The sequence below is a fragment of the Varroa jacobsoni genome, unplaced genomic scaffold, assembly GCF_002532875.2.
Source record: "Varroa jacobsoni isolate VJ856 unplaced genomic scaffold, vjacob_1.0 scaffold_822, whole genome shotgun sequence".
NCBI classification, from domain to species: domain Eukaryota; kingdom Metazoa; phylum Arthropoda; class Arachnida; order Mesostigmata; family Varroidae; genus Varroa; species Varroa jacobsoni.
Genome location: NW_019213724.1, coordinates 3,309 through 26,435, shown reverse-complemented (window position 1 = coordinate 26,435; position 23,127 = coordinate 3,309). Strand labels below are relative to the sequence as shown.

At 39.3% G+C, this 23,127-nt stretch overlaps 3 protein-coding genes across 3 annotated transcripts; all 3 read left to right on the top strand.

The window, feature by feature from the left end:
- Positions 1–3,314: 3,314 nt before the first annotated feature.
- Positions 3,315–7,933, top strand: LOC111264131 (organic cation transporter protein). Its single transcript, XM_022839739.2, has 3 exons — positions 3,315–3,530; positions 3,780–4,189; positions 4,379–7,933. Exons 1-3 carry the CDS (start codon positions 3,360–3,362, stop codon positions 5,388–5,390), a joined length of 1,593 nt encoding a protein of 530 aa, XP_022695474.1. The 5' UTR covers positions 3,315–3,359; the 3' UTR covers positions 5,391–7,933.
- A 1,441-nt stretch (positions 7,934–9,374) lies between these two features.
- On the top strand, positions 9,375–11,447 carry LOC111264128 (metaxin-2). Its single transcript, XM_022839737.2, has 4 exons — positions 9,375–9,778; positions 10,106–10,321; positions 10,630–10,824; positions 10,971–11,447. Exons 1-4 carry the CDS (start codon positions 9,638–9,640, stop codon positions 11,208–11,210), a joined length of 792 nt encoding a protein of 263 aa, XP_022695472.1. The 5' UTR covers positions 9,375–9,637; the 3' UTR covers positions 11,211–11,447.
- A 106-nt stretch (positions 11,448–11,553) lies between these two features.
- Positions 11,554–22,403, top strand: LOC111264127 (uncharacterized). Its single transcript, XM_022839736.2, has 10 exons — positions 11,554–13,285; positions 13,646–13,744; positions 14,750–14,861; positions 15,022–15,146; positions 15,744–15,974; positions 16,465–16,676; positions 17,040–17,224; positions 17,699–17,880; positions 19,225–19,381; positions 19,971–22,403. Exons 1-10 carry the CDS (start codon positions 13,067–13,069, stop codon positions 20,420–20,422), a joined length of 1,974 nt encoding a protein of 657 aa, XP_022695471.1. The 5' UTR covers positions 11,554–13,066; the 3' UTR covers positions 20,423–22,403.
- Positions 22,404–23,127: the final 724 nt, after the last annotated feature.

Below are 23,127 nucleotides of genomic sequence, written 5' to 3'. Positions count from 1 at the left end.
GGTTTTTAATTAGAAACACAACACATATATATGTGCTTTCATTTGTAATCTTAAAATGCGCAGGCAATCGAAAATGATCGCCGATATAAAAAGCAAAAGAAAACAATATTATTAAGCTAATTTTTCGTTTTAAAAAATCGGATCAAATGAATTACATGCTCCCTTAGTAGTGGGAGAGATAAATGGATGATTCTAGCGAACACATCGCATCGGTCTTTACAGTTTCATATTAAGGCCTTGCTATTGAGCTCTCCCACGATAAACCTGCGAAACTTATAGAAATCCAATCTATGTCCTTCATTTATTGTCCTTTGTACCAAGGTTACCCATTGGAGAGCACGCAACTTTCGTCAAAGTTTTGTTTTATATATATATATATATCTACAGAGAGGATTTTTTTTATACATGAGAATTACCTCAAAGTCTGAAGCCGACGCCAAGACAGCCGGAGCGTTACATTTTGTCCGAGTTTGTCTGAACCAATTTGAGTGTAGACGCGAAACCAGTTGTGATCCCCCCCCCAGGACCACAAAGCTCACTACTAGCGGGTGTCAGATGAGTTAGCGTGAGCTGAATTCATAACGCTTTATGTACAAGATGTCTAGCCGTAGTAGGCGCTTTCTGCAATCCACATCTCCACACGCAGCTTAACACTATTATGGTACTTGCAGAAATTATTTTGCCCTTCTGACCGTTTTCAAGGCTTGTGACCTCTAATAAGAGTCGCTGAATGAATGCTGGGTCATTCGTTTCTCATAAGTAACACCAAATAAGATTGTTACAAGAGGTTACTACTTCTGTAATAAGAACGAAATAAACGGTGTATAATGATACCCCCAAGGATACGGATATACAGGATGGTGTCTTGATTATGAATGATATTGCGTGAAACACAGGTAAAGGGACGTGCATGTCAAGAAATACATACAAAATATATGACACATAAGCGAAAACACCTTTTTGCGGACCGCTTCGTAATATAAAATTTTAGCTATGATGTTCTACCGAGCTGCCTCTTTTAAACGCTATTTTGTTGCCGCATCTATAACTGGGCAACTTTCTGAAACGTCGAAATCCTTAAACACACTTTATACTAGGATTGTTTATATAAAAAGAAAATTAACTTTCCTTTTGGGTAAACATATTGTGTATTAATATATTCACAAGTACAAAGCCGCGTCAATTTCCACGCATTCTATATACAATTGAGACCGCAAACTCTATGGTAAAAAATTTCTAACTTTACCACTAGATCATCCTAGTACCACCTTGTGGCCGCAAGATTCGCGTTATCCCATAGAACGTAAAAGTTTCTATAGCGTTGAATAATAATAACCTATTATTGTTATAATAATAAGTTCTCCCGATTATATTTGCAATGAGTTTATATTGTTGCGCTTTTTATTTATGAAGTAGAGCGTCCCAGGGCGACTTTAATGTGTTTGCGTTCCGACGACTCAGCAAAAGACACTCGCAGAGGCGCCCAGTAAATGCTCGCACATCTGTATAGAGCAACCACAGCGGAACCCGAATATTTATAGGGATGATATTAAGTAATTCATTACGTCTAGCGGTTTTTACGTTGAAATGGAGGCTTTTGTAGTGAAATTGCTTGCTTCACTTGGTTTTTCTATTTGGTAGTCGAACATCTCATGTAAAAAAAGATCTTATAATGCAATGACTGTCTAGTGAGCTGGGGACTGGAGTTTGGAACTACGCTGGCCGTGCATGCGTATAGTGATCCTCTTATCGTTAATAAGAATTAAATGATCATTTATAATTCTAATTATAATTAATAAGAGAACTAATTATACTACGGCTGGACGTACATAGTTCGACATGACAGAAGGTAAAATTTTAGCATTGTCAACGAATATTTGTGTCTGATGCAGTGGGATCAAATTATTAAGCTCCACTGTTAAAAAAAATTACTCTACCCGGAACAATTGCAGCTTTTGTAACGACAAAATTGAGTGCTACAGTTCAAGGTCGTTTTAGGACAGTTGACCATGTTCGGTTCCCATAGCCATACTCGTAAGACCCTCAGGGGCTTGAATAAGCGTGACAAGCCGCATATAGGGAATGATGACCGTTTTAGATCCTGTTTAATTCGATCCCTGAGCGTGCACAAAGCATCAAAAATTATAGTTTAGATGAGTTTACGGAGCGCTATGGCGACGCCCTGAGGGCCGGCCACAGAATCCTAATGTCAACATCCGTTTGATGCGATTTAAATAACAGATACGACGGGTACATTTTGAAAGTAATCTTCAATAATAAACTATTAGGCACGCATTATAGGAGAATCGATGAACTGGCTGTCGAAAAAAAGAAAAAAAAACCCTGATGGCGCAACAAACTACTCAAACTGAAGCCATGAGCTCCATAAAACTACACGACAGCAGCTGCCAGTTTTACTTTAATAATATACAAATTTAACTCAAAGCGGTCGGCAGATTTTGTATCGAAAAAGTAATTGACGTTAAACACTAGCGCCACTTGGGGGAATGACATGGGTGCAAAATGAAGCACAACATATATAGTGTCATTAGAGCGATAATCATAATAACTCATAATTCTAATTGAAGCAAAGTAGGTGTCGCTGCTACAAGACCTTCTAATGACACGAGTTTGTATAAATAAAAATCGCAGGTATATTCTCGTGTTCTCCAAGAGCGGGCGGGTAGCCGTAACGTCAAAATGAAAGGGGATCAAAATTTTACTGAAATTTGTTCGAACGACGCGGTTCCCGATGTCGTTGCCGGCTGCAAAAAGAAGGTACGCAATTATTTACATTCTACTCAACGTTAGCTCAGTACGTTTACTTAGTTTTAGATAGAGTTGCTAAAATTCTACTTTGATTTTACGGACATAGTCTTCCGGTAAGTTCGATTGTCGCCTGTCAACAGTACTTTCTACTAATCTCGTGGATTTAGACCTGCTCCTTCTTTTTTTTTTTTTGTTTTTCTTTACGCGTCGCTACCCAAGTTGACATCCCATTTGGTAGATACTTCGGCACCTCTTTAACCGGTTTGAGAGCATAACATCGAGCAGGTAATGTAAAATCCAATCACGCATTGCATGTTACCTCTTCATGTTTACCAACGTGCAGGCGGTCACCACAATTAAGTGGCTCCCTTTCTGACAAAGTTTTTTTTTGCTCGAATTTATTACATAGGATCAACATTAGCTCGTTGATCAAAAAATGAATATATCAAGATAAAAAATAATATTTAACAAATAAATCTTTTTGTGATCTCTTAAAACAGCCCGCGGAGACAAGTGTTACAGCGGCGCAGCTAAGGGAACAGGCTGATATCACCGACCTAATTGGACACGTAGGTTCGTGGCATTATATTATGTTAGCGGTGATCTTCATCAACTCGCTGTTTAATGCATATGGCCAATTAGCCATGGCCTTTATGATGCCCCCCAATGTTGAATTTCACTGCAGACGAACGGAGGAAGCCATCCGAAGAAATATGACAGAGGAGCAATGGCGCGAATTTACCCATAACGATTCTTTAAAGGTACACGCCCAAGATAACGCATGAAACTTAGACGTAAGCAGAGTAGTGAATATTATGAAACTATGACATACATAGTTGATATTTCGCTATGATGATACATTGCTATTAGGTACATCTCAAGAAATCATGCAAAATAGAAAAAAAACTGGGGCAGAAATACGTCCGACCCCTTTTTCTAGTCCGGCTTAGAATCATAGATTGTGTATGATAAAGCTTCTCATAGTCTTAGTACATTGGCTTGCTCCTCAGACCGGGTCGGGTTATTGCACCCGACACTTCTTTGATCACGAGACGCTTACAGCACACGAGAAGGTAATCGCATGTCACAGCTGGGAATTTAGTCACTCTGTACACCATTCAACAATACTCGAGGAGTGGGACCTCGTTTGCGACAATGACTACCTCAAGCCGTTCCCGCAGTCACTCTCCATGGCCGGCCTAATTATCGGTAACGTAGTGTTCAGCCACTTCTCTGATCACTACGGACGTCGTCCTGCGGTCTTCGCAGGAATGCTGATTTGTGCAGTTTCCGGTGTGATGGCAACAGTAACAAGCAATTTCATTGTATTCAATGTCGGCCGGTTTTTTTCGTCAGTATCAAAAATCGGCATTCAGGCTTCTATTGTCATCTATCTGGAAAGCATCGATCCTCACTACCGGTAAGAAAAAATTAGAATATTGTCTTTCAACTTTATCAGAAAAGCTTAGTCGAGCTCATTTTTATTGCTCAGTTAACTGATATAAATATCCTGGCAGCAAACATTTTCTTGAGAGTCACGTTGCCGCGAGGCTAGCTTCAATTTACTTTATTAGCACCTCATTCTGACTGTACACTTGTTTACTTTCAGGTATCTCTTTTCGCTACTAAATGGATTCGGGTTCCATTTGGGAATGATGTTTGTAGCGTTAACCGCTTTCTTCGGCGACAGTTGGCGGTACCTCCAGGGCCTTATCAGCGGACCAGCAGTCGCCATTCTACCATTTCTCTTCTTCGTTTATGAATCGCCTCGATGGCTACATTCGCAGCGATGTCCCGATGAAGCGGACGCGGTTCTCCGTAACATCTGCGACTGGAACAAAGTTCCGGCCGAACGCGTCGACGAACTCTTGCCTAAGATTAGGACTAAATATGTCCATCTAAAGCAGGGCAAGTCCAAGAACGCGCTCGATCTGTTTCGTGATAGCAATGGTGCAAATACAACACGTAATACGCTACTCATATGGTATCTGTGCTTTACGTCCGGCATACTGTTCTATGCATCAACGTTCACGTCGACCGAACTCGAGATCGGGCTTGGACCGCACGTCTCGTTTTGTCTGCCGATCGGTGCCGAGTTGGTCGCCATCTTGCTTGTGTCGTTGGGTGTACGATATATTCGCCGAAAAGCGATTATCTTCACAACAAGTTTGCTCGGCGCTCTCGGTTTCTACCTGATGGGCTTTGGCGAGAATCTCGGCGTACCTTGGATCATCGATCTAACTGCTGTCATCATGATCCGTGCTAGTTCTGCGGCGTTCACCCAAATCTATCCAGTGTACAGTGCCGAACTCTATCCTACACCGTTGCGTAATGTCGGTATTGGCTTCTGTGATTTGATGTATCGACTGGCCTCAACGATCGATCCTTTCGGGAGATATTGGTTGCCGAGGCTGCACACGCAATTACTGCCAGGGCTTTATGGTACCATGAGTCTAGTAGCGTGTGTGTTTTGCCTCTTTCTGCCAGAAACCCTAAATAAGGCCTTGGACGATGGAGTGTTTGCTCGTTTTTCCAGGACCGTGTCCTCCTTCCGCGAGAGCATACGTCGCTCTTCGAAAACGTCCACGGGGAACGATCGGCGAGCGCCAGATGATGTTTGAATCACCTCTTCTTGAGCGTTGGTTCGTGCGAAGAGGGAAAGGGACGTAATTCGCAGGGTCGGTTCAACCTGTGTGGTGGACAAGTCTAGCCTTTTCGTAAACAGTGGCCGTCTTTATTTAACGCAATCAAAATTTCCTTGTAAAGAAAATTATAACTCAACGTATTTTATGAAATATTAATTGATACAGTATAGAAGGGAACAAACAAATGTCAAGTTACAAAGTAGTGGGACACTATCTGATAGATTTTATGTAGTAGGCTTCTCAAAACTAATGCCACTCAGATCGCTTGCAGGGCAATTTATTTTTACTGCTATCTTTTCTTAACCAGCATTAATTCTTAAAGTGAATAATATTTTCAGATAGATATTCTTAGTATATATACCCTTCACTTGACAAGTGCAGATTGAAAATGGATTTATAGTGTTTTATAAACACTGCAAATTGTACGCAGACATGCGCGATCCGCAAGGACGAGAAAAATATAGAAGATAATGCCGTTGATCGAGAATCCGGAATCAGCATTTGCTTGAGAGATTCGTTAACTAGAAGTACCTAATTAGTCTTTTCCAACTACCGAAATCTTGTTTTTAAAAGGAAGTAAATTTATATCTCTTTGCCTGCAATAATGATCATTCCGTTTAAAAACAAATCAGCCTAAATCAATGACTGCAAATGAACTCGAAGAGAGTATAGTGATTTGCCTATGATTATTTTTCACTAGATTTTTCTATAAGACAGGCTATATATTGGCAATTTCTAGCCCGTTTAATGAGCAGTTTTTATTAGTACTGAAAATAAGACGTCCTAACGAGACGTTAGTAGCTAAATTAAAGCATAGCTTGTGCACAACCTTTTCGATATATGTGACGTCGACCTTTAGAGGTCTCTAATGTGGCATCTAAACAAGCAGGGATCATTATCTTCATTTAGTGCGATCACGCTGTACTGTAGTGAATGGAGTGGCCAAACCAATGGGTGGGTACGGTTTCAATTCTAGCCGAAGCCCAGATTTTTGCGGTCTAAACCTACGTCCAGATCAATGGCGGTAATTATACCGATTAAATGAAACGAATGACTGAACTCCATTTTCGTATTGTCCGATGTTATAACTATCTGAGTCTGAGAGACACAGAAGGAGAAGCAGATACATGCTATCGATCATACATTTCCGTTTAGCGTGGAATAGCACAATAGAAAATTGTAGGGAGATGAATATACAGTTTTCGGTATGTCCTTGTAAACATTACGTTCGCCAGTTTTTCGCAAACGGTAGGCCCACAACAAACGTGGCGTTAAAAACATCCAACATAGAAAGGTCTAAACGGTTCGAAAGGAATACATTTACCGGTTTCTTAGAAGCGCGAAACATCACATGTCCATGGCTTCGTCAAGCTTATTTAAAACGGTCGCACCTTTACTACAGGTCGTCTGCGTCACACACAGTCAACGTAACGTAATCGCTAATAAGCAACGGAGTTTTGTTGCATTATTATATAGAAGATGACCCTGTCGTTAGCTTTTATTATTAAGCAGATATCTTAACAAGCAAATGCACACGATGCCCAAAGAAAACATTATCTTATTTAAATAAGTATAGAAAGCTTCAATTTATATACCTAACGCCAAGTGACATAGCACTAGCTGTATGCGATCTACGTAGATACAGATGTTATTACTGCTACCATGTACTCAGCTAAAAAAATTGCTTAAAGGCACCACTAAGTGCATAAAAACTAATGGCAATGGTGTTATATCTATGTATTTATGTCGATGGACGAATTAGGCTTTTGGTGGATAAAGACAAGGAGTCGCTGCTTCGCGTCTCAGTCAAAGAAAGTAATATTATGTCCATGTATTTACATCTGCAAAACTATTCCTCCGACCGTTGTTTTTTTGCTTTGCAGTAAGGGAATGAATGAAAGAAAGGAATAGAGCAATGACTGATTAATAATATCGTTGCAGAGCTTTCTGTATCAGAACAAGCTATAGATTTACTGCTTAAGACTGTTATTAGAAAAGTGGTTAATTAATTCTGTTGCTGTTAATAAAAAGTAAAATATTGTAACATTTGCTGTTGGTTCATCCATTATGGACATTAATAGTCAACGTGTTGGCCACGAAGACTACAGAGATATATTGTGCAATGTTATGTACAAGATAGGTATCAGGTATTTTGTTACTATAGCAGTGCTGTTCTTCAAAATATTATATATAAACAATACGTAGAAAGGTATTTATAGAGTAAAGTCTAAGAGCGATATAAAAAGAACAAACTGTCAAATTAATACCAACTTACTTCATTGAGCATCTTTTGGAAACGTCTCTCCATTTAACCTTCACAGCTTTCATAGCTGCTTTCTTTTACGCACTGCAAAACGTACTGATTGATTACTCGTGGAGTTCCCATAGGCAAACATTTCCGATTGCAGGCGCTCCTGCAAATGACTGAACTTATTAGGGTTTGTGTTGTACTACACCTCTGTACATACCCAGCGATGAAAGCGTTCAAGTTTCAATAAACTATTTTCGTTGCTCGAAAACCTACGCCTAATTTGTCTTACGAGGTAGAGATTGTTGGTAGCGCATTAGATTTCTTAAAAAAAAACACCAGGATTACGTATAATGACTAGTAATCACAGTGTGTACGACCAGTCCTGCATGACTTCGCTGGCTGACGTGCATCTCTAAGTGCATTGCCAATTGCACACCCGGCACATCATTACCATGCTGTTTCATAGACCTGCTGAAGAAACCCTAGATAAGTTTGACAAAACCCACTCCGGCTGGACTTTCTGGTGCTGACAAATCCTTGAAGCTATACAGAAGGGGCGATTTCAGGGATATGTTTACACAATGAGAATAACTAGGGGCGTTAAAATAACACGGTGTAGCTCCTGGATAACTCGTCACTGCCCCTCGAGGATTTAGGTCGCCATCGAATTTCCAGCGATAGAGCCCTGTTGACACCAATCTTAGAAACCGAGAGTTAAGATTCACAAAATTCGCTGGGAACTTCGTCGAGTTGGGCGATGAGGCTTAGCGAAACAAGCCGGCTGAACCAGCAGCTGGTTTGCTTTGCCATGTGTGGGCCCAACTCTAGATTCCGTTGAGCATCAAGGTTCCCACTAGGCTGATAACAGGTGTAGGTGCTTTATATGAGGTGAACGTGTCAACTATACAATGCCACCTGCTTGCTGCCTTTGATGCCACTTTCAAGACGTTTGGAGAATCGCTTAAACGTCGAAGATTCCACTAGCTTCGTGCAGTCCCCATAGCCCGTGCTAATAGCGCGTCACTTATAATGCTCTAATGTTACTATACTTACCGTTAAGCTGTATATATGACTGTCTGACTGCTGCTGCGAGCAAAGGCAAATAAATAAAATGTAACAAATTAGCTTTTGTTTCATCCCTGAAACAAAAAAACGCGCTCCTAAGATATAGTGTCCATTGTTTTACGTTCTTAGTTACCTAAAGGGAGCCATTCTATGAACAACGAGAGGGAAAATAGACGTAAGATGTCGGTTCTTATTAGAACTGTATTTTCGACGTTATTACAAAACCTCAAAGCTATACACGGTAGAAATTTCTCTAAAGTTGGTCGAAAATGCTACATTTGTTTTTCTAGGAAATTTCGACAAAGAAACCTCTGCGCCATCAAAAGCGACTGTTTGATTTTGCTACAATCCCAATTAACCCTCGTTACGAAACTACAAATATTGACACTTCTATTAACTCTAGTTTGAAATAACGACAGTTTCAACCTCTGCAACAGATTGCGTTCAGTGCTAGAATTGCATCTGCTCCGAGCCGAGCACCTTCATATCGTTTGTTTAACCAATATAGAAAACAGGCCGGCTCAGAACCGTAACGTAACGGAGTACTTTGAAAAGCGCTCTTTGCTTGCCAGCCCTTTCTCCTCTAACCGTGTCCCACACAAGACCCAATTCGCTGTTGACGTATGCCACATTCTCGTATTGTTTGAATTCTGTGATCGTAAATAGAAAGTCGAGCAGCGGCGAGACCTCAATGTTGGATTCGCGCCCCCGTCACTAAAATCTCTGGAAGGGGACAGAGCCGTTTTTGATGCTACTCTTTTCATGGAAGAAACAACTCAGATTCGACATTAAGCGTTAAATGGTGTCTGGTCGTACTGGAAACGGTTTTGCTAAAACAGCACAGTCAGCAGATCTCTCACTACAGTTTGAAAAAATAAGTTAGTTGTCTCAGTGAAACTCAAGAGAAATGCGTTCAACACTAGTTCAAGAGGCTTGGGCGATCGAGGTCGGATCAAGAGAGCCCTGGGCTGATAACGCGAAGATTTACCAGCCAATTGAGAAAAGCCAGGCACAATCCAATGAACGGGCACAATCACTCGCTGTTCAGGTGTGTAATAAGGATAAACGAAAATGCGTTTAAATAAAGGCGTTAAGTTAGTAAAAAAAAAATAATAATGAATTGGTTAAATAGACAAAATATTTCTAGCTTGACATGGGGCCGTTATAGATTCAAACAGCTGGATGTTACATTTTTTTTCATTTGTCTTCATTGTTATATATCTGGCTCAAATTACGAGCTCAGAAATGAAACCAGAATAAAAAAGTACAATTAAAGCTTTATCAAGTTCAGTTTTCTTTGAGTGAGAAAAAGTTTCGTCATGATGTTTGTAAGCCGGTAGATGTCTCATTTTGGATTTGGTAATGTCTGCTTCAGTGCTTCCTGCGTGTGTGCGGTTTAAGACACGACGTCATACAACGCGTTAACGCGGAATTCATTTCGCCAACGGGGACAACACCTGTACTTCAATGCGGCTCATTTGTTATCGCTGAACTTGAGTCCATCGTCGTTTTTGTCGCGTCTAAAGGCATTACTAAAACTAATGACCTTTCACAAGAGGAAAATGCTGATCTCAAGGCCTACTTCAGCTTGGTTGGTAATTGAGTACATAAACTCAATCTACTCTAAAGACGGTCGCTGACTGCGTAGAATACTTTTATGTATAATTATACATTGGCTAGCGTTCTTTGGATACAAAGTTCTACTCGCATACCTACTTTCATGAATTCATTTTTTGGTATTTTCAGATTATCCAAAATCTATGTTCGTTCAAAGACCATGACGCTACGACGGGCTTGTTTGTTTAATTGCTTATTTTCAAACAGGGTTCACTTGAGTCTAACAACGATCAATAAAAATAACACTAACATGAAAATTTCTTTTTTTTTTACGAAAAATAGGTTCAAACGGTTTTGTGCAGCGCAGAGTTGTACTTTTCTTGGATCTCAGCCACGGGATACAACGTGACGTACAATCGCTATGGAAGCGTTTATCCTTGGCCTCTTAACGGCGTCCTTCCGTGGAAGAAACGGCGAGCTATTAAAAAACTCCTTCAAGATTGGTCAGAGAAGAACGAAGTCGAAGTTATTGAAGAGGTAACTATTGTTTACACCAGCCAAGAGGACTGGGACGTATGTCCCTAAAGACATTTTCATATAATTACATGATACCAAATCCGACTGAACTAACCGTTTGTTTTGACTACTTTGGTTGCACATTTTCATATCTTCGTTTGGCTTAGGTGGAATCATGCTTAACAGCACTTTCGGATCGTCTGTCCGATAAGATGTATTTCTTTGGCGTGCAACCGACAGAGCTCGATTGTCTTGTGTTCGGACACCTGTTCATCCTGCTTAACCCGGGTCCAGAGGCGGCTCCTGAGTTTCGGCAAATCGCCCCTTTAGTTAAAAAATTTTCCAATCTTGTCCAGTTTTGCGATAATATTGAGGCAAAGTATTTTCAAAAGCAATTACAAATGTAGGTAACAACTAAGAGTTAACTGTGCGAGCAGAATCGTCAAATGAATGTGTCGTCGTCATATTCGTGTGTTTCAACTCTATCTTGACAGTAGTCTGTCCATAAGGCTGAAGCCACGCTCTTGTAGTTATTGTGCACTACAGAACAGAAAGACAAAACGGTATGTGTCACGAATGCTTTATTATGCTATATATTAACATACTATTAGTTTTCAAATAAACTATTAAAAAAATTTTAGGTACACTGCGCTATCTTCGGTATAATCTTCCTCGTGAAGCTGCAGCCTTTCTAGGTTATTGAGCATCTATATCGTTTACCGTCCTTATACCCATACTGTACGTATGTATGAGTACTATACGTAGACGTAGCTGAAAATATTCAATTTCGTTTTTACAAGTCCGATCGCTTCCAGGCTAGAATAGTTAAATCTATCTGATATATTTTTATAATTTTATATTTAGTGCAATTATTATAAGCGATTTCATATAACAATAGCTCTATTCAACATAAAGCTTGACTAGTTATGTCGAAAAGCGTGTATGGACAGTATTTCAAAAGATTAGAAAGCACTACGTGTAAGCGTAGAAGATTCGGCATGCATCTGTAAGCAGATAACATAGCTATTATATTTCTATCTTATTGCCGGAAAGTACGCCATCCTAAGCGGGTACACATAATTGAAAGTACTGGTTATAATTTTTCTTGAGGATTTCTTGAAATAATAGTTTCACGGTGGTTCACATCGAACTAAGATTCGGTACGTCATCTAGTTACGTACGTCAAGGTAGGTAGCGTTTAGTATTCGCCTCAGTCCTTGATGATATCATGCGTTTTGTCCGAATTTACTATCATTTGCCCGAATTAGTTATATTAATAATATTCTTGCAACAAAAATTCTCATTATAAAACTCACGGACACGCGTAGGTAAGAGAAAAAATCTAGGGCCTTACATGACTGTGCATACTTTTAATAAGTTTGTACGAACATGACAGCTGGTTCAAAATAATGATGCAGCATGGCAAACCCATCGCCTTGCATACAGCTTGGGCTCTGGCACAAGTTTAAGTTGATGAGACTATAGGATAGGCTAGATTTACAAGCCATCAAAAGCGCATCGTTCATATCAGAGTAAAGCTGAATTGTTCACGAAGCAAAACAGAGCTCATTGACTAAGGGAAACGAAGCTGTGGGATTCGAGACCCCTGGATATGGCTGTGGCCATTCGAACCCAAGATGAAGATGAGGGCAAGTAATATTGAACTTGTTTCCTATGATAAAAGAAATCTGTGTAAATTAGGGCTAACTAACAAACTATGTCCTTAACAATATCACTACCTGTATATTCAAGTTCCGGTACAAGGTCATTTCAGCCAAGTTCAATTACTGCTGTGAAAGATTCGAGTAGCTCTAGTTCTATTAAATAGTTGGTCGAATAGCCATGCATGCTAAAATAAGTATTGCTTTCTGGCTATACGAACAGAGTATCTATCTGCAGAACATTACGCGGATTATCCATCGGTGTCGTTGACCGAGGCTGTTACCGAAAAGGAGCGTCAGCGTAGAAAAGCCATTCGTAAACATAAACTTTTGGCGGTAATCGACTCACTCGAGCCAAAGTTTGTAGAAAAAAAGTTTTAAACATTTAGATATTGAAAGATATATTCAAGGATTGATAAGTCTTTATTTTAGCATAATCTTCCAACTAAGCAAGACGGATGAATATAGGAAATAGCTGTTCTTTTTTGAACTAAATTTCTGAAGATCAGTATACTTTATCACCAAAGGGCATAATTCCGTGTTAAATCTGTCCATCTCTTTGTAGCATTGCAAAATGTTGTTCAGCCCTGTTGCGTTGTTTGATGCAGAAGCTGGCTGACAGGAATGATGAGACAGATCCACAGTCGGCCCTGATTCCCCGGGAACGCTTTGGATTACAGCAGTTTTATCAGACGGCCTACCTTCTGGAGCGAAAGCTTCGCCGAAAATGCCTGACCTATCTGCACGTTCGAGAGTATCTTCACAATCTCGCCTACCTCTATGACCAGTTCATTGAACGCTTCGGACTTGACTATTCGAACGTATGTGCAGAGTGAACTTTACTACTCCAATTCTGTAGAATTTGTCATAACGGTATTTTTACAGTGGCTTCTGGCGTTGCAGTTCATTGCGTCCCACTTGAGTATATTGAAATGCGAAGATAAAAGTTCTTGTTAAACAATAAGAGGTCCCGTGTTAGCGTACTCATACCGTTTTGTGTGTTTTTCTACTATCAGTCAGTGCATAGTCATGTGCAACCTGTTCGAATACGAAGTAAAAAATTACCTAAATAAAGCAAGCTTGCTTAATATATACGTTTACCTTCTGCACAAACAAAATTTACTTTTTTCGCTTCTGTTCGGCTGTGGCTTTGCTGTAAACCATATCTATTTGGGAAGCAGCTAATCTCCAGTAATCTTCGATCAATAATACTCACTCTTGAACAGCTGACAACTCATCTCGAAAGATGTTCAGGAGTCACTCCGACAGATTGGATTGAGGTATGCTTTTAAGTTGCTGATCAGATACTTTTGAATTTATTGATTTCTCATATAACATATCAGTCACTGCGATACCGTGAATGGGTGGCAGTATTTGAATTTAATACATTTACAACGCAAATGGCGATTGTTTCTCTGCTTTTCCATTTGCTGATGAAGAGATCTTTTCTTGTTCTACGGTATCGTTATAGTTATCCAGGTCACACAAGTTTACCTTGAGTTTGGATATTTCCGCTTGTAGAAACAGAATTTTTTACACTTCTTACTCATCTTGCATCAGAGTAAAAAAGCGCCCCTGAAACAATTCTGGATAAACACGGCATATCTTCATTATATTCGAAATTTTCTGGTTTGCTTCAGTAGTTTTTTGATGTCGTTTAGAAGTTACATGTTGTAAGTTCAATTTTTTCACCCTATAAGTGATTTTGTCGACATCGAAATTCATTGTATGTAAAATTATGTGATTACATAATAAGGTGATAAGAAAATTGCAATAACAACAAGAAAATATCTAACGGTATACAACGCTTGATGATCACCGAACCTCAGAAAAACACCGCAACAAATTTAATGTTGCAGCAACCATTATTTTATAGAAGAAATGATTGTATGGTTATACCATAACAAAAACGATAATCTCTATTAAGTAACATATTTGCCTATTAATCTTACGAACGGGGTAATCTTATGGGATTATAATATAAATTATAAATAAATAAATAAATAATAAATACATAAAATTAAATTAAATTAAAAAAAAGATAAATTCAAATCCGGGCACGCACGGTTCGTTTCGTGCTGAGAGCCAGCCGCCCGTCCGTCTGATGGAATGTCTAACGTATGTACCCTTAAATGTAAGACCAGAAACGCAAAGTTCCGATGACTTCATTGTCGTATTTTTCCTTGTGGATATTTTGCATGGTCATGTACCGGTATATTACCTGCAATGCTTTAGTAGTTTCCTAACACTTCTATAACACATACACTTCTGTAACACGTATATAGGTGATGCAATCATTTCTTACCGGGACAGCCAATGTCATTGAGCTTGATCGAACCTCAGCAGACACGACACCTGCGCCTAGCGTGCGAATGTTCACGCCAGTGGAAATAACAGGCACGTATTCCGTGTGCTGAACTTGTGGTTACCGTAAATAATCGTTGTGTTTGCAACGCATCGAGCTCGAATTTGCATCCTGTTTTTGGTCACTTTAATATTGCTATTCATACTATATTTAGCTAGCCCAATACTGACGTCTATCTTTTTTCGCATTTAGAGGCAGGGGTTTTTGGCGCATCGTACGCAGCATTGCTTGGCGCTGGGCACGGGGACGTGCCGGTTACTTTTAAGATAGTCAACATGTTTACCGTACGATACAATCATTCACTCATCAACGCAACGGTATGTTGCAGTTAAAAAGATGCCTAAACCTTTGATGGTATAAGCACGCGTAATAACTTTGATAATATGAAGACTGTTTAGGAGTACGTAGCTAAGTAGGATGAAGAAAAATAATGTTGTTAACTTGCCAAGATTTCTATTGCTCAATTTTTCGACTTTTAGCAGCAGAGGAAATAAGCTAAAATTATCATTGTCGATGGCAGGCTTTATGGGGAATTTGGTGCGATGATTAGTGCACTGACGCAATTATTATTACGTTCATTACATCTATTAGCTAATATATCATTTGGATGCGGTACGTCGTGCGACCGTGTAAGATGCGATTCGCATTGATGAAAGACACGTTGCATTCATTTAAAGTAGTATTAACAACCATCTATAGAATGTCTTGAATAGCGTATCCATGCCAAACCCTTCTAGTTCGACAGTTTTTCTTAGTCGTACATCGAGAAATTGAACTGTCAACTTGATCATTTGAAAACTCCCATTTCATTCAATTATGTTTAAACCTTATTGCGGGGCACCGCACGGAAAATTCGTAGGTTGAATGGAGCAATAAGCCATGATTAAGGGCGTATTTCTTTTTGGTTGCTGCAGATGTTCGCCGAAATTGTCAGTTCGCCGTGGGTTTGCATTCAGTACTGTTCATTCGCTGCGCTTGAGGCATACGTTTCTGTTAGTGAACCTTTTGCTGGGATATCACTGTTTCGTCTAGTAAAGACTCGGGGTTGCATCGAGTCGCCAAATAATCTGAAAATAATATTGGCGCAGCTTGCGGTTGCAGTACAGCATATTCATTACCAAGGGTTCATACATCGATGTATTAAGGTAAATATGATACATTCTTCGCTTAGCAATGATTTGACATTCTTTCGACTTTCACTCAAGAATCGTGCGTAAGATACCCCGTTTATCATTTTTGATGTACGTAGTTTTTGGCTAAAGAAGCAATTCCTGTGTCCTACTTGATATATTGTCTTAAAACAGAACACTAAAACGGCAATGCACGTCGATGCGATAGCTGTGGCTGCGCTTAATTAAGCCTAAAATTCTCTATTGGACAAACAAGGCACTAGAAATAGCTTCATTCGTTAGGAGATGTTAAGTAATTGAACTCTAGCTCAAATGCGTAATGAATATTGCAAAATAACATGTCGTTATCAGTTTAATTTGAACAATCATTTGACGTACGAGCCCGTTGTTGGGTTTCTTCATGTTTCAGATGAAGAAATTGCAACACCTAAGTTTCCGAAACGAAGAGTCTTTAATGTTTGATTTGCACGTTTACTGGTGCTTAATAGTGAGCTTTTCTTTTTAGCCGTCGTGTGCGCAAGTGAATTCCCGAGGCCTCGTTAAAGTGTGCGACTTTAGCAAATCCAGGGTCTGTTTAGGTCGGTTCTCGTCAAACAAATTTCGTAGCTATGATAGAGGTACGGTGGCCGAATTCTCTGACAAATCCCGAGTCGGCAGTCTGAATTACATGGCACCGGAAATGCTTCAACGTAAAGCCTACGGCAGAGCAGCAGATTGGTGAGCAGTCTTTTCCGTGTCGTTTATTTTTTTGAATTGGTTTTCTATTATTAGTAGACCAGTGCCCGTGTGAAGCTTCGCAGAGCATCATTCTTCTGCTCGTGCAATGCAGGAGGTCTTTCAAGAATATTATTGCACACATTAGGTGTCCGGGTTGCAAGGGTTGTAAAATCTAAACACTTAAACGCGAAAACAATTTTTTTTTATGTTTAGTTCGAAATATTGTTTACTTCAACGGTAACCACCATGAAGCTCGTGTGAAACTATTACATGGGACGTTTTATTCAATTCCTGTTGAATGATTCAACTTCCTTCATGCATATGTACAGATTATGTGAATGAGGAAAAGTGTCATTTCAACAGGTGGTCCTTTGGAGTGACGGCATTTTCGCTTGCGACAGGCAGGATTCCTTTTAAAGGAAACACATATGCTGAGCAAAAAAAAGCAATTTCGATTGCAAATTACGACTGGCCAAGAGAAACGTGTCCCGGTGTCACCTCTAAACTTCGTTCGCTTGTTAAAAAATGTCTCGTTACCCGACCTCAACGTTAGTTCGTCCATCTATTAATTTAAATATAAATTCATTAGTGGGATTAACAACGATAACTTGAACTTTAGGTCTATGGTTCACAGGAACATGCGTAAGCCTAAGAAACCTTCGAGTGTGTTGATGTTTCATAGGTTTGTTAGAGGAACCCCAAACAGGTCAGTCAAGGCGCACCCGGTTAGGCCCTTATTGTCCTTAATGCTGTGCCTGATAAGGTGTTTTTAGGGACTTGTTCACATTGGACAATATTTAAAGAGCCTGTAAATGTATTAATGATATTGCTTAATATCTCTTATTTGAATTAGTTTTAATTTTTGCATAGATATTAAGTGATAATAATGCTTGTAATTTTCTTTCTTAGCGTGCAAATCGACTTGCGATCTTGTAGAAAGAGCTCCTATTTAATGGTCAATTTTCATGCAAGTTTGTTTGACAAAACAGATTGACAAGTAATTGAACTTATCCCATTTGCAGAGCGGTTATGTTCAGCGTCATATCGAGACCTGTGGCGCCACACTTATTTTTCAGGTCTCGACATCGATCATTTGCAGTTCAGTGAACAACTAGCTGACATGCCTGTTATCGACGAGATAAGAGCTACCTCTAGAATGACGATGGAAAATAGCCAAGCGTCTATTTCGTTTGAAGAACTCATTGTAAATGCGGCGCGTTTATTATGTAAATTACGCATATCGTACAACATTATATTAATTTTATTAAATCATATATGGAATAGAGCGCAGTGACATTAATGTTCTGTCTACACACACTGAATGGGACCATCACAGCATCGAGAGGTACTTGATTGTAATTAATCAAAAAAGAATTATGTAACACAATTGACTGAAACAGGGGATGAGCGAAGCCAAAGTGATTATGCATCTTTACGAATTCTTCCAACGTAGGATGTGACGTAAAAGCTCAGAACTCATTTTTAAAAAAGTTAGTAATTTTTAGAAAAATTCAGAAAGAAAATGTTTTTTCCTTTTTTGGGTAAATCGCAAGACTTAGGAAGTAAAACTTGACAGATTCAAAAAAAAGACAAAAGCGAGAGACCGAAGCGATATAGAAAAGTGCTTTTAATTATATAATAGTCATTTTATCCAAGCTTTCATAAGAGAAGCAAGTCTTTCAGTAAAGTTGTGGTCCAATTTTTGTGGAGGTATGTAAATCATAATAATCAATCGATTAAAATGTTTACTTTGTGGAAAAATTGGTACGTAGATATACATAGAAAGAATTAAAAAATGATAGGGGAATTGTACGGGAACGATATGATATGTACATCATATCGTTCCATAGAGATATTTTTCCTCGTAGTTTTACCTACTCACTTGTCAAAGAGGTTCTTGAAATTTTATGACCACTACATATAACATCATAATCTATTTTCTTCGTGAATCTATGCAACCTAAAAAATGATCGAATAATTCCAAGTTCTAACCAATTCTCGGATCGAATAATAGTACTCAATTGTAGTCAGCTTGCTTTGTTTTTTGTTGTCCGTACTTTATTGATGAGTTTGATCACGCTGAGCGGAACTCACGTTTACTATTTTACACGTGTACTCACGTGTAAAATAGTAAACGTAGGTCCCTTTATCAGAAAACTTTTCCGCTTTTTATTCAGTAAAAAGAATCGATAAAAGTGTTGAATGACACTTGGTACTAGTTGGTAAAATCGCCGGCAATAGTCGTTCCTTTCTAAGGCTTCTTTTCGACGAATTTTGAGCGTGTAGTTAAGCAATGATGACCCCGTTATAAACTCCTAGTTAAAAAGCAAATACCTTTTCCATACACACAGATAGCGCATCGTACGCAGTATACTCCGACCTTGACAACTGGTTTAACTTGAAATCAGTAGCTTTAAAATTTGATACGAGTATATACGTAATACAATGTTTATGACTGCAAACGTAATATTCCGATAGTGATAAAATGAGGATAACATTTCGATTTACCGTTCTGTTAATTTATAACATTTTGTTAATTATTTCTTAGGACAACGAAGAGCCTAACCCTTTGTTTACTTTCACATCGCCGGGCTTTGTTCGGGCGATACGCAAACTCTCCGCTAACGAAAAAATTTCTCCAGAAATTATCCGAGACCCTGTTATGTTCTTCAGTTTGGATGAAACCTGTCAATACCGATTCCACGGTAAGAGAGATGAAAGTGTCAAGCCGTGTCAACCACTCTTTTTGTAGCAGTTATTTTCTAAAAACCGCAGTGCCATGATCAATTACTCACGGGCAGTCATCAGTATTGGCTAGTATGACACGCATATGTACATATGTGATATTAAAGTTGTTTTCAGCCTGCTCATACATTATACATTATACAGTTTTTTGGCAGTTTGGATTTCTGTTCTATCCTTATTGTTCCCATTTAGAAATTGAGCGAATTCGAATGTCTGAAAACGTAAGCTAGCCCAAAAAACAGGTTTCTTAGCTGGCCTTCGATTTAAAGATGCTTGCTTAGTTATTTGTGTCAGTGAGCCAGTGCTGCCCAATCAATAAATTTTAAATCTTACCCTTCAAATTCAGAACTGAACCTTGAGGAGCTTAAAATTGACAAAGTTAAACAAAAAACTGAGCATTTCTAAGCAATCTTGTGTATTATTTCAAAATGATTCAGCTTAGTTTAAAAGGTTTGTGCTGTATAACCATTGCCAATATCTAAAGCAGTGCACTATGTAGTACTATATACAGCTACGAAGTATTGATGTGAAGTATTTTCTTTTTTGAAGATAAGGCTATCCGAAGGGCTAGTAACAGCTCGAAGCATCTGCAACAGCAACCACGCAGTGAGGAGAGCTCAAGCACCACAAGCTCATCATCTTTTCAACGACTTGTTGGCTCAGAGGAACTACCATATAATAGTGACATTAAAGGCCATAGAACGCGTCCTCTCTCTAAAAAGACTACTTCCGGGAAAGCTACGATAACGGCCATTAAAAGTTTAGGGCCTTCTGTACGAGCAGTATCTGCTGGAAGGTCGTTTCTCGAACTAGTGCGAAAAATGGAAAGTGGAATGACCTCAGGAAGCTCAAGTGCGCCGAAACGTTATTCTTTTTCGAATCCAGTATCAGACAAAAATACCAGTACCGCTCTTGCATCGAACATTATTAGGGCAAACGATAAAAGACATCGAAGAGGACCTAAACAAAAGGAAGCGCATGCTTTCACAGACAGATGCTGAGAACCTTTACGGTGCGTCTTGAAAAACCGGTAGCTGCCGTCCTAGTGCAAAGGTAAGGCTCTTATTTTGAAATCTTGTAGCTAACCTGTAAAACGACCTAATAAGCAGTGAGACCGGATCAGATTGATGCAACTACTTAATGAGCCCATCCCATCAGGTCTACCCGATGTGTCATAGATGTAAGGCTACAGTCGGTTACGATTTGCGGAGTGCTAGGAGTAACAAGTATTAGGATTCGCGACTGACAATGGCATTATTTAACTATGTTCACTGACCCACCTTGACCATGACGAGACAGGCAGGACGACGATGGATTTAGGATGAACCGTTCACGATGGCCGGTAGGATGATTTATAGTAGGCTTTCGTGACATGATATGTGGTTTGTCTTAAACGCATCAAGATACCCGCAAGCAAAGTGCCCACGACAAGGCTAGACTAAATACAACCAAGAGAGATAGAGCACGGGTTGCCATCATCGGCACAACCACAAGCCTATTCGCTAAGGGAAACTGCGATGTACAAGAGCTGACGCCAAAAGCATTTTTGTCTAATAAAGATCAACTGAATATGCGGAAGGCAACGATGTTGCAGCTAGGTGGGAAGAATAAGAGCTGATTTTACGTATGAGCCTAAGTAGGGCCACCTGAGAGGTGCTACAGTAGCGTCCGTGCCCTATCATTGATACGAATAAAAAGCCTGTAATCATAAGAACTCGTCGGTGTTGTGCAATAATCTAAACAATACAACTAACACGAAGAGGAAGTACCAATAGCTAGAATCAAATACGCCATTGAAATATATCGTATTTTTAGCTTGGTATCCTTTTCTGTCACTCACTCACTCACACAGATATCTGAAGCTTGTTTTTTCTTTTCTGTTTTACGCAGCCCGTGAAGATAACTCACTAGGTCTGCGCTAACTGCGAGACTTAATCAAACGGTGAACGTAGTCGCTATTTTCATATGCAACCAATAGAGAGCAGTGCCTTATCTTTCTTCAAATATAGAATATACGCATGAAAGTATGCTACAGTCGCTGAGATAAATGCTTTTCATTAAAGAAAATCCATTGCAAAGCTCCACTACTTCCAATAATGACTTGACTATTCGGAAGACACTGTATTTGCTTTTCTTATTATGGCGCCAGTGCAATTTTGAATTTAATAGATGACATATCATATCCAGGGATTATTCGATAGCTAAAGGTAAACGTATTGTGCTAGACGGCGCTAGCCTGAGGATGCGGTCGAATTATGGAAAATCAGGTTCCCTCATTTAGGAGATCCACGGTTCAACTGGCTCCGCCAAAAATCATCTAGAATGGTATCTCTTTACCAAGATGTTTATGTTATCGATTTTAAACATGGCCCACTTTCTATTCAAGGGCCAATTCAGAAAGCGCTGGTTGTGCAATTTCGTCAAGCTAATCACAGTCGAAATTAGGTCAGCCTAACTGATAGTGAAAAACAGTTACCTCCCCCTTGTGAAATCGAAGCTGGCAGCATTTCCTCAAAACATGAGTGCACAAAGAAAAAAAATGAACAAGATTAATGACAAATAATTTTCGTAATAATATATCTTTATTGTATACATATACTGTTATATAATAATAATAATATAATTATAATATTCATCCTAGCCGTGTATATATACTTTTTTATTTTATTTTTTCTCCTTCTCTCTTTCCATTAAATCCGTCAAGAGGGGTTTAGTAGTTTTTTTCAGCATTTTTTTCAAACAAAATTTTTCAGAATGTTAACGCTTCGGTTGTCAGTTGATCCAACACAGTTTCTATATTCTTCCGTCTACACAGACTCATTTTTATACATGGTTTTCCGTTTTCCGAGGGATTACGGGAGTGGTATACACTGACCGGATGGCTCTTAGTCCAAGACAGTCCTTTTACAGCATACTTATGTGTTCACTTCACTCTCCATCATTTCACAAGAATGCCAAATAAACTAGAGGATCAATCTTCATCGTGGATTGCGCTTCTTTCTATTATTAATATTTATCATCTGTTATCATATATTATATATTTTTTTATATATAATTACCGTCGCTATTTAGCGCATAGCCAAATGGTATATACAATACATGACGAGTGCCAGGACAGACTGGTTGATACACCATTCAACAAATAGGCCCATCGACAGAGATAACAGGGGGAACAGGACCTTTGAAGGCCTGGGGAACAAAGGCCAAATTAAAGTGAACAGAAGATGGTGGCCTGCTTACTTTAACTGGTTGGGTTCGAATTAAGGGAAGCTAATGTGGTAAATAGGTATGGCGCATTCGCGTCAAGGTTCACAGGGCATGCTGCCTGCGTTCGCTTATGATTCGCGACATTCTTTCGTGTTACATAGAAACATCATCGAGTGCATCGAGTAGGTTATAGACAATTGCATGCCATATTTTGAGCACGCTTTAAATAAGATAGAATATTAGGAGATGACAATATTTATTGTCTTTTCATGATCTCAGTAAACAGCGAATATCAGTACTCAGTAGCTGTTGTTGTCAGCTTTGCGCACAACAGCAAAGTATCAATACATACAGCCATGATAAAATGAAGAAACGTTGGCCAACCGTTACCACCTGAAGCTTCGAAAGCTTTTCAGACCAACGAGCATGCCTCGATGTTTTCTAATCATATGAACCCATTTCGTAACTATTAGACCTGGTAATTGTATTTCCATGGTGA

Coding starts and splice junctions, on each gene's coding strand:
- LOC111264131 (XM_022839739.2), top strand. CDS start 3,360: ATGTTAGCGGTGATCTTCATCAACTCGCTGTTTAATGCATATGGCCAA. Junction 3,531..3,779: donor CCCATAACGATTCTTTAAAG/GTACACGCCCAA, acceptor CTTGCTCCTCAG/ACCGGGTCGGGTTATTGCAC. Junction 4,190..4,378: donor AGCATCGATCCTCACTACCG/GTAAGAAAAAAT, acceptor GTTTACTTTCAG/GTATCTCTTTTCGCTACTAA.
- LOC111264127 (XM_022839736.2), top strand. CDS start 13,067: ATGCAGAAGCTGGCTGACAGGAATGATGAGACAGATCCACAGTCGGCC. Junction 13,286..13,645: donor TCGGACTTGACTATTCGAAC/GTATGTGCAGAG, acceptor TTTGGGAAGCAG/CTAATCTCCAGTAATCTTCG. Junction 13,745..14,749: donor CTCCGACAGATTGGATTGAG/GTATGCTTTTAA, acceptor ACACGTATATAG/GTGATGCAATCATTTCTTAC.
- LOC111264128 (XM_022839737.2), top strand. CDS start 9,638: ATGCGTTCAACACTAGTTCAAGAGGCTTGGGCGATCGAGGTCGGATCA. Junction 9,779..10,105: donor CACAATCACTCGCTGTTCAG/GTGTGTAATAAG, acceptor TGTCTGCTTCAG/TGCTTCCTGCGTGTGTGCGG. Junction 10,825..10,970: donor AAGTCGAAGTTATTGAAGAG/GTAACTATTGTT, acceptor CGTTTGGCTTAG/GTGGAATCATGCTTAACAGC.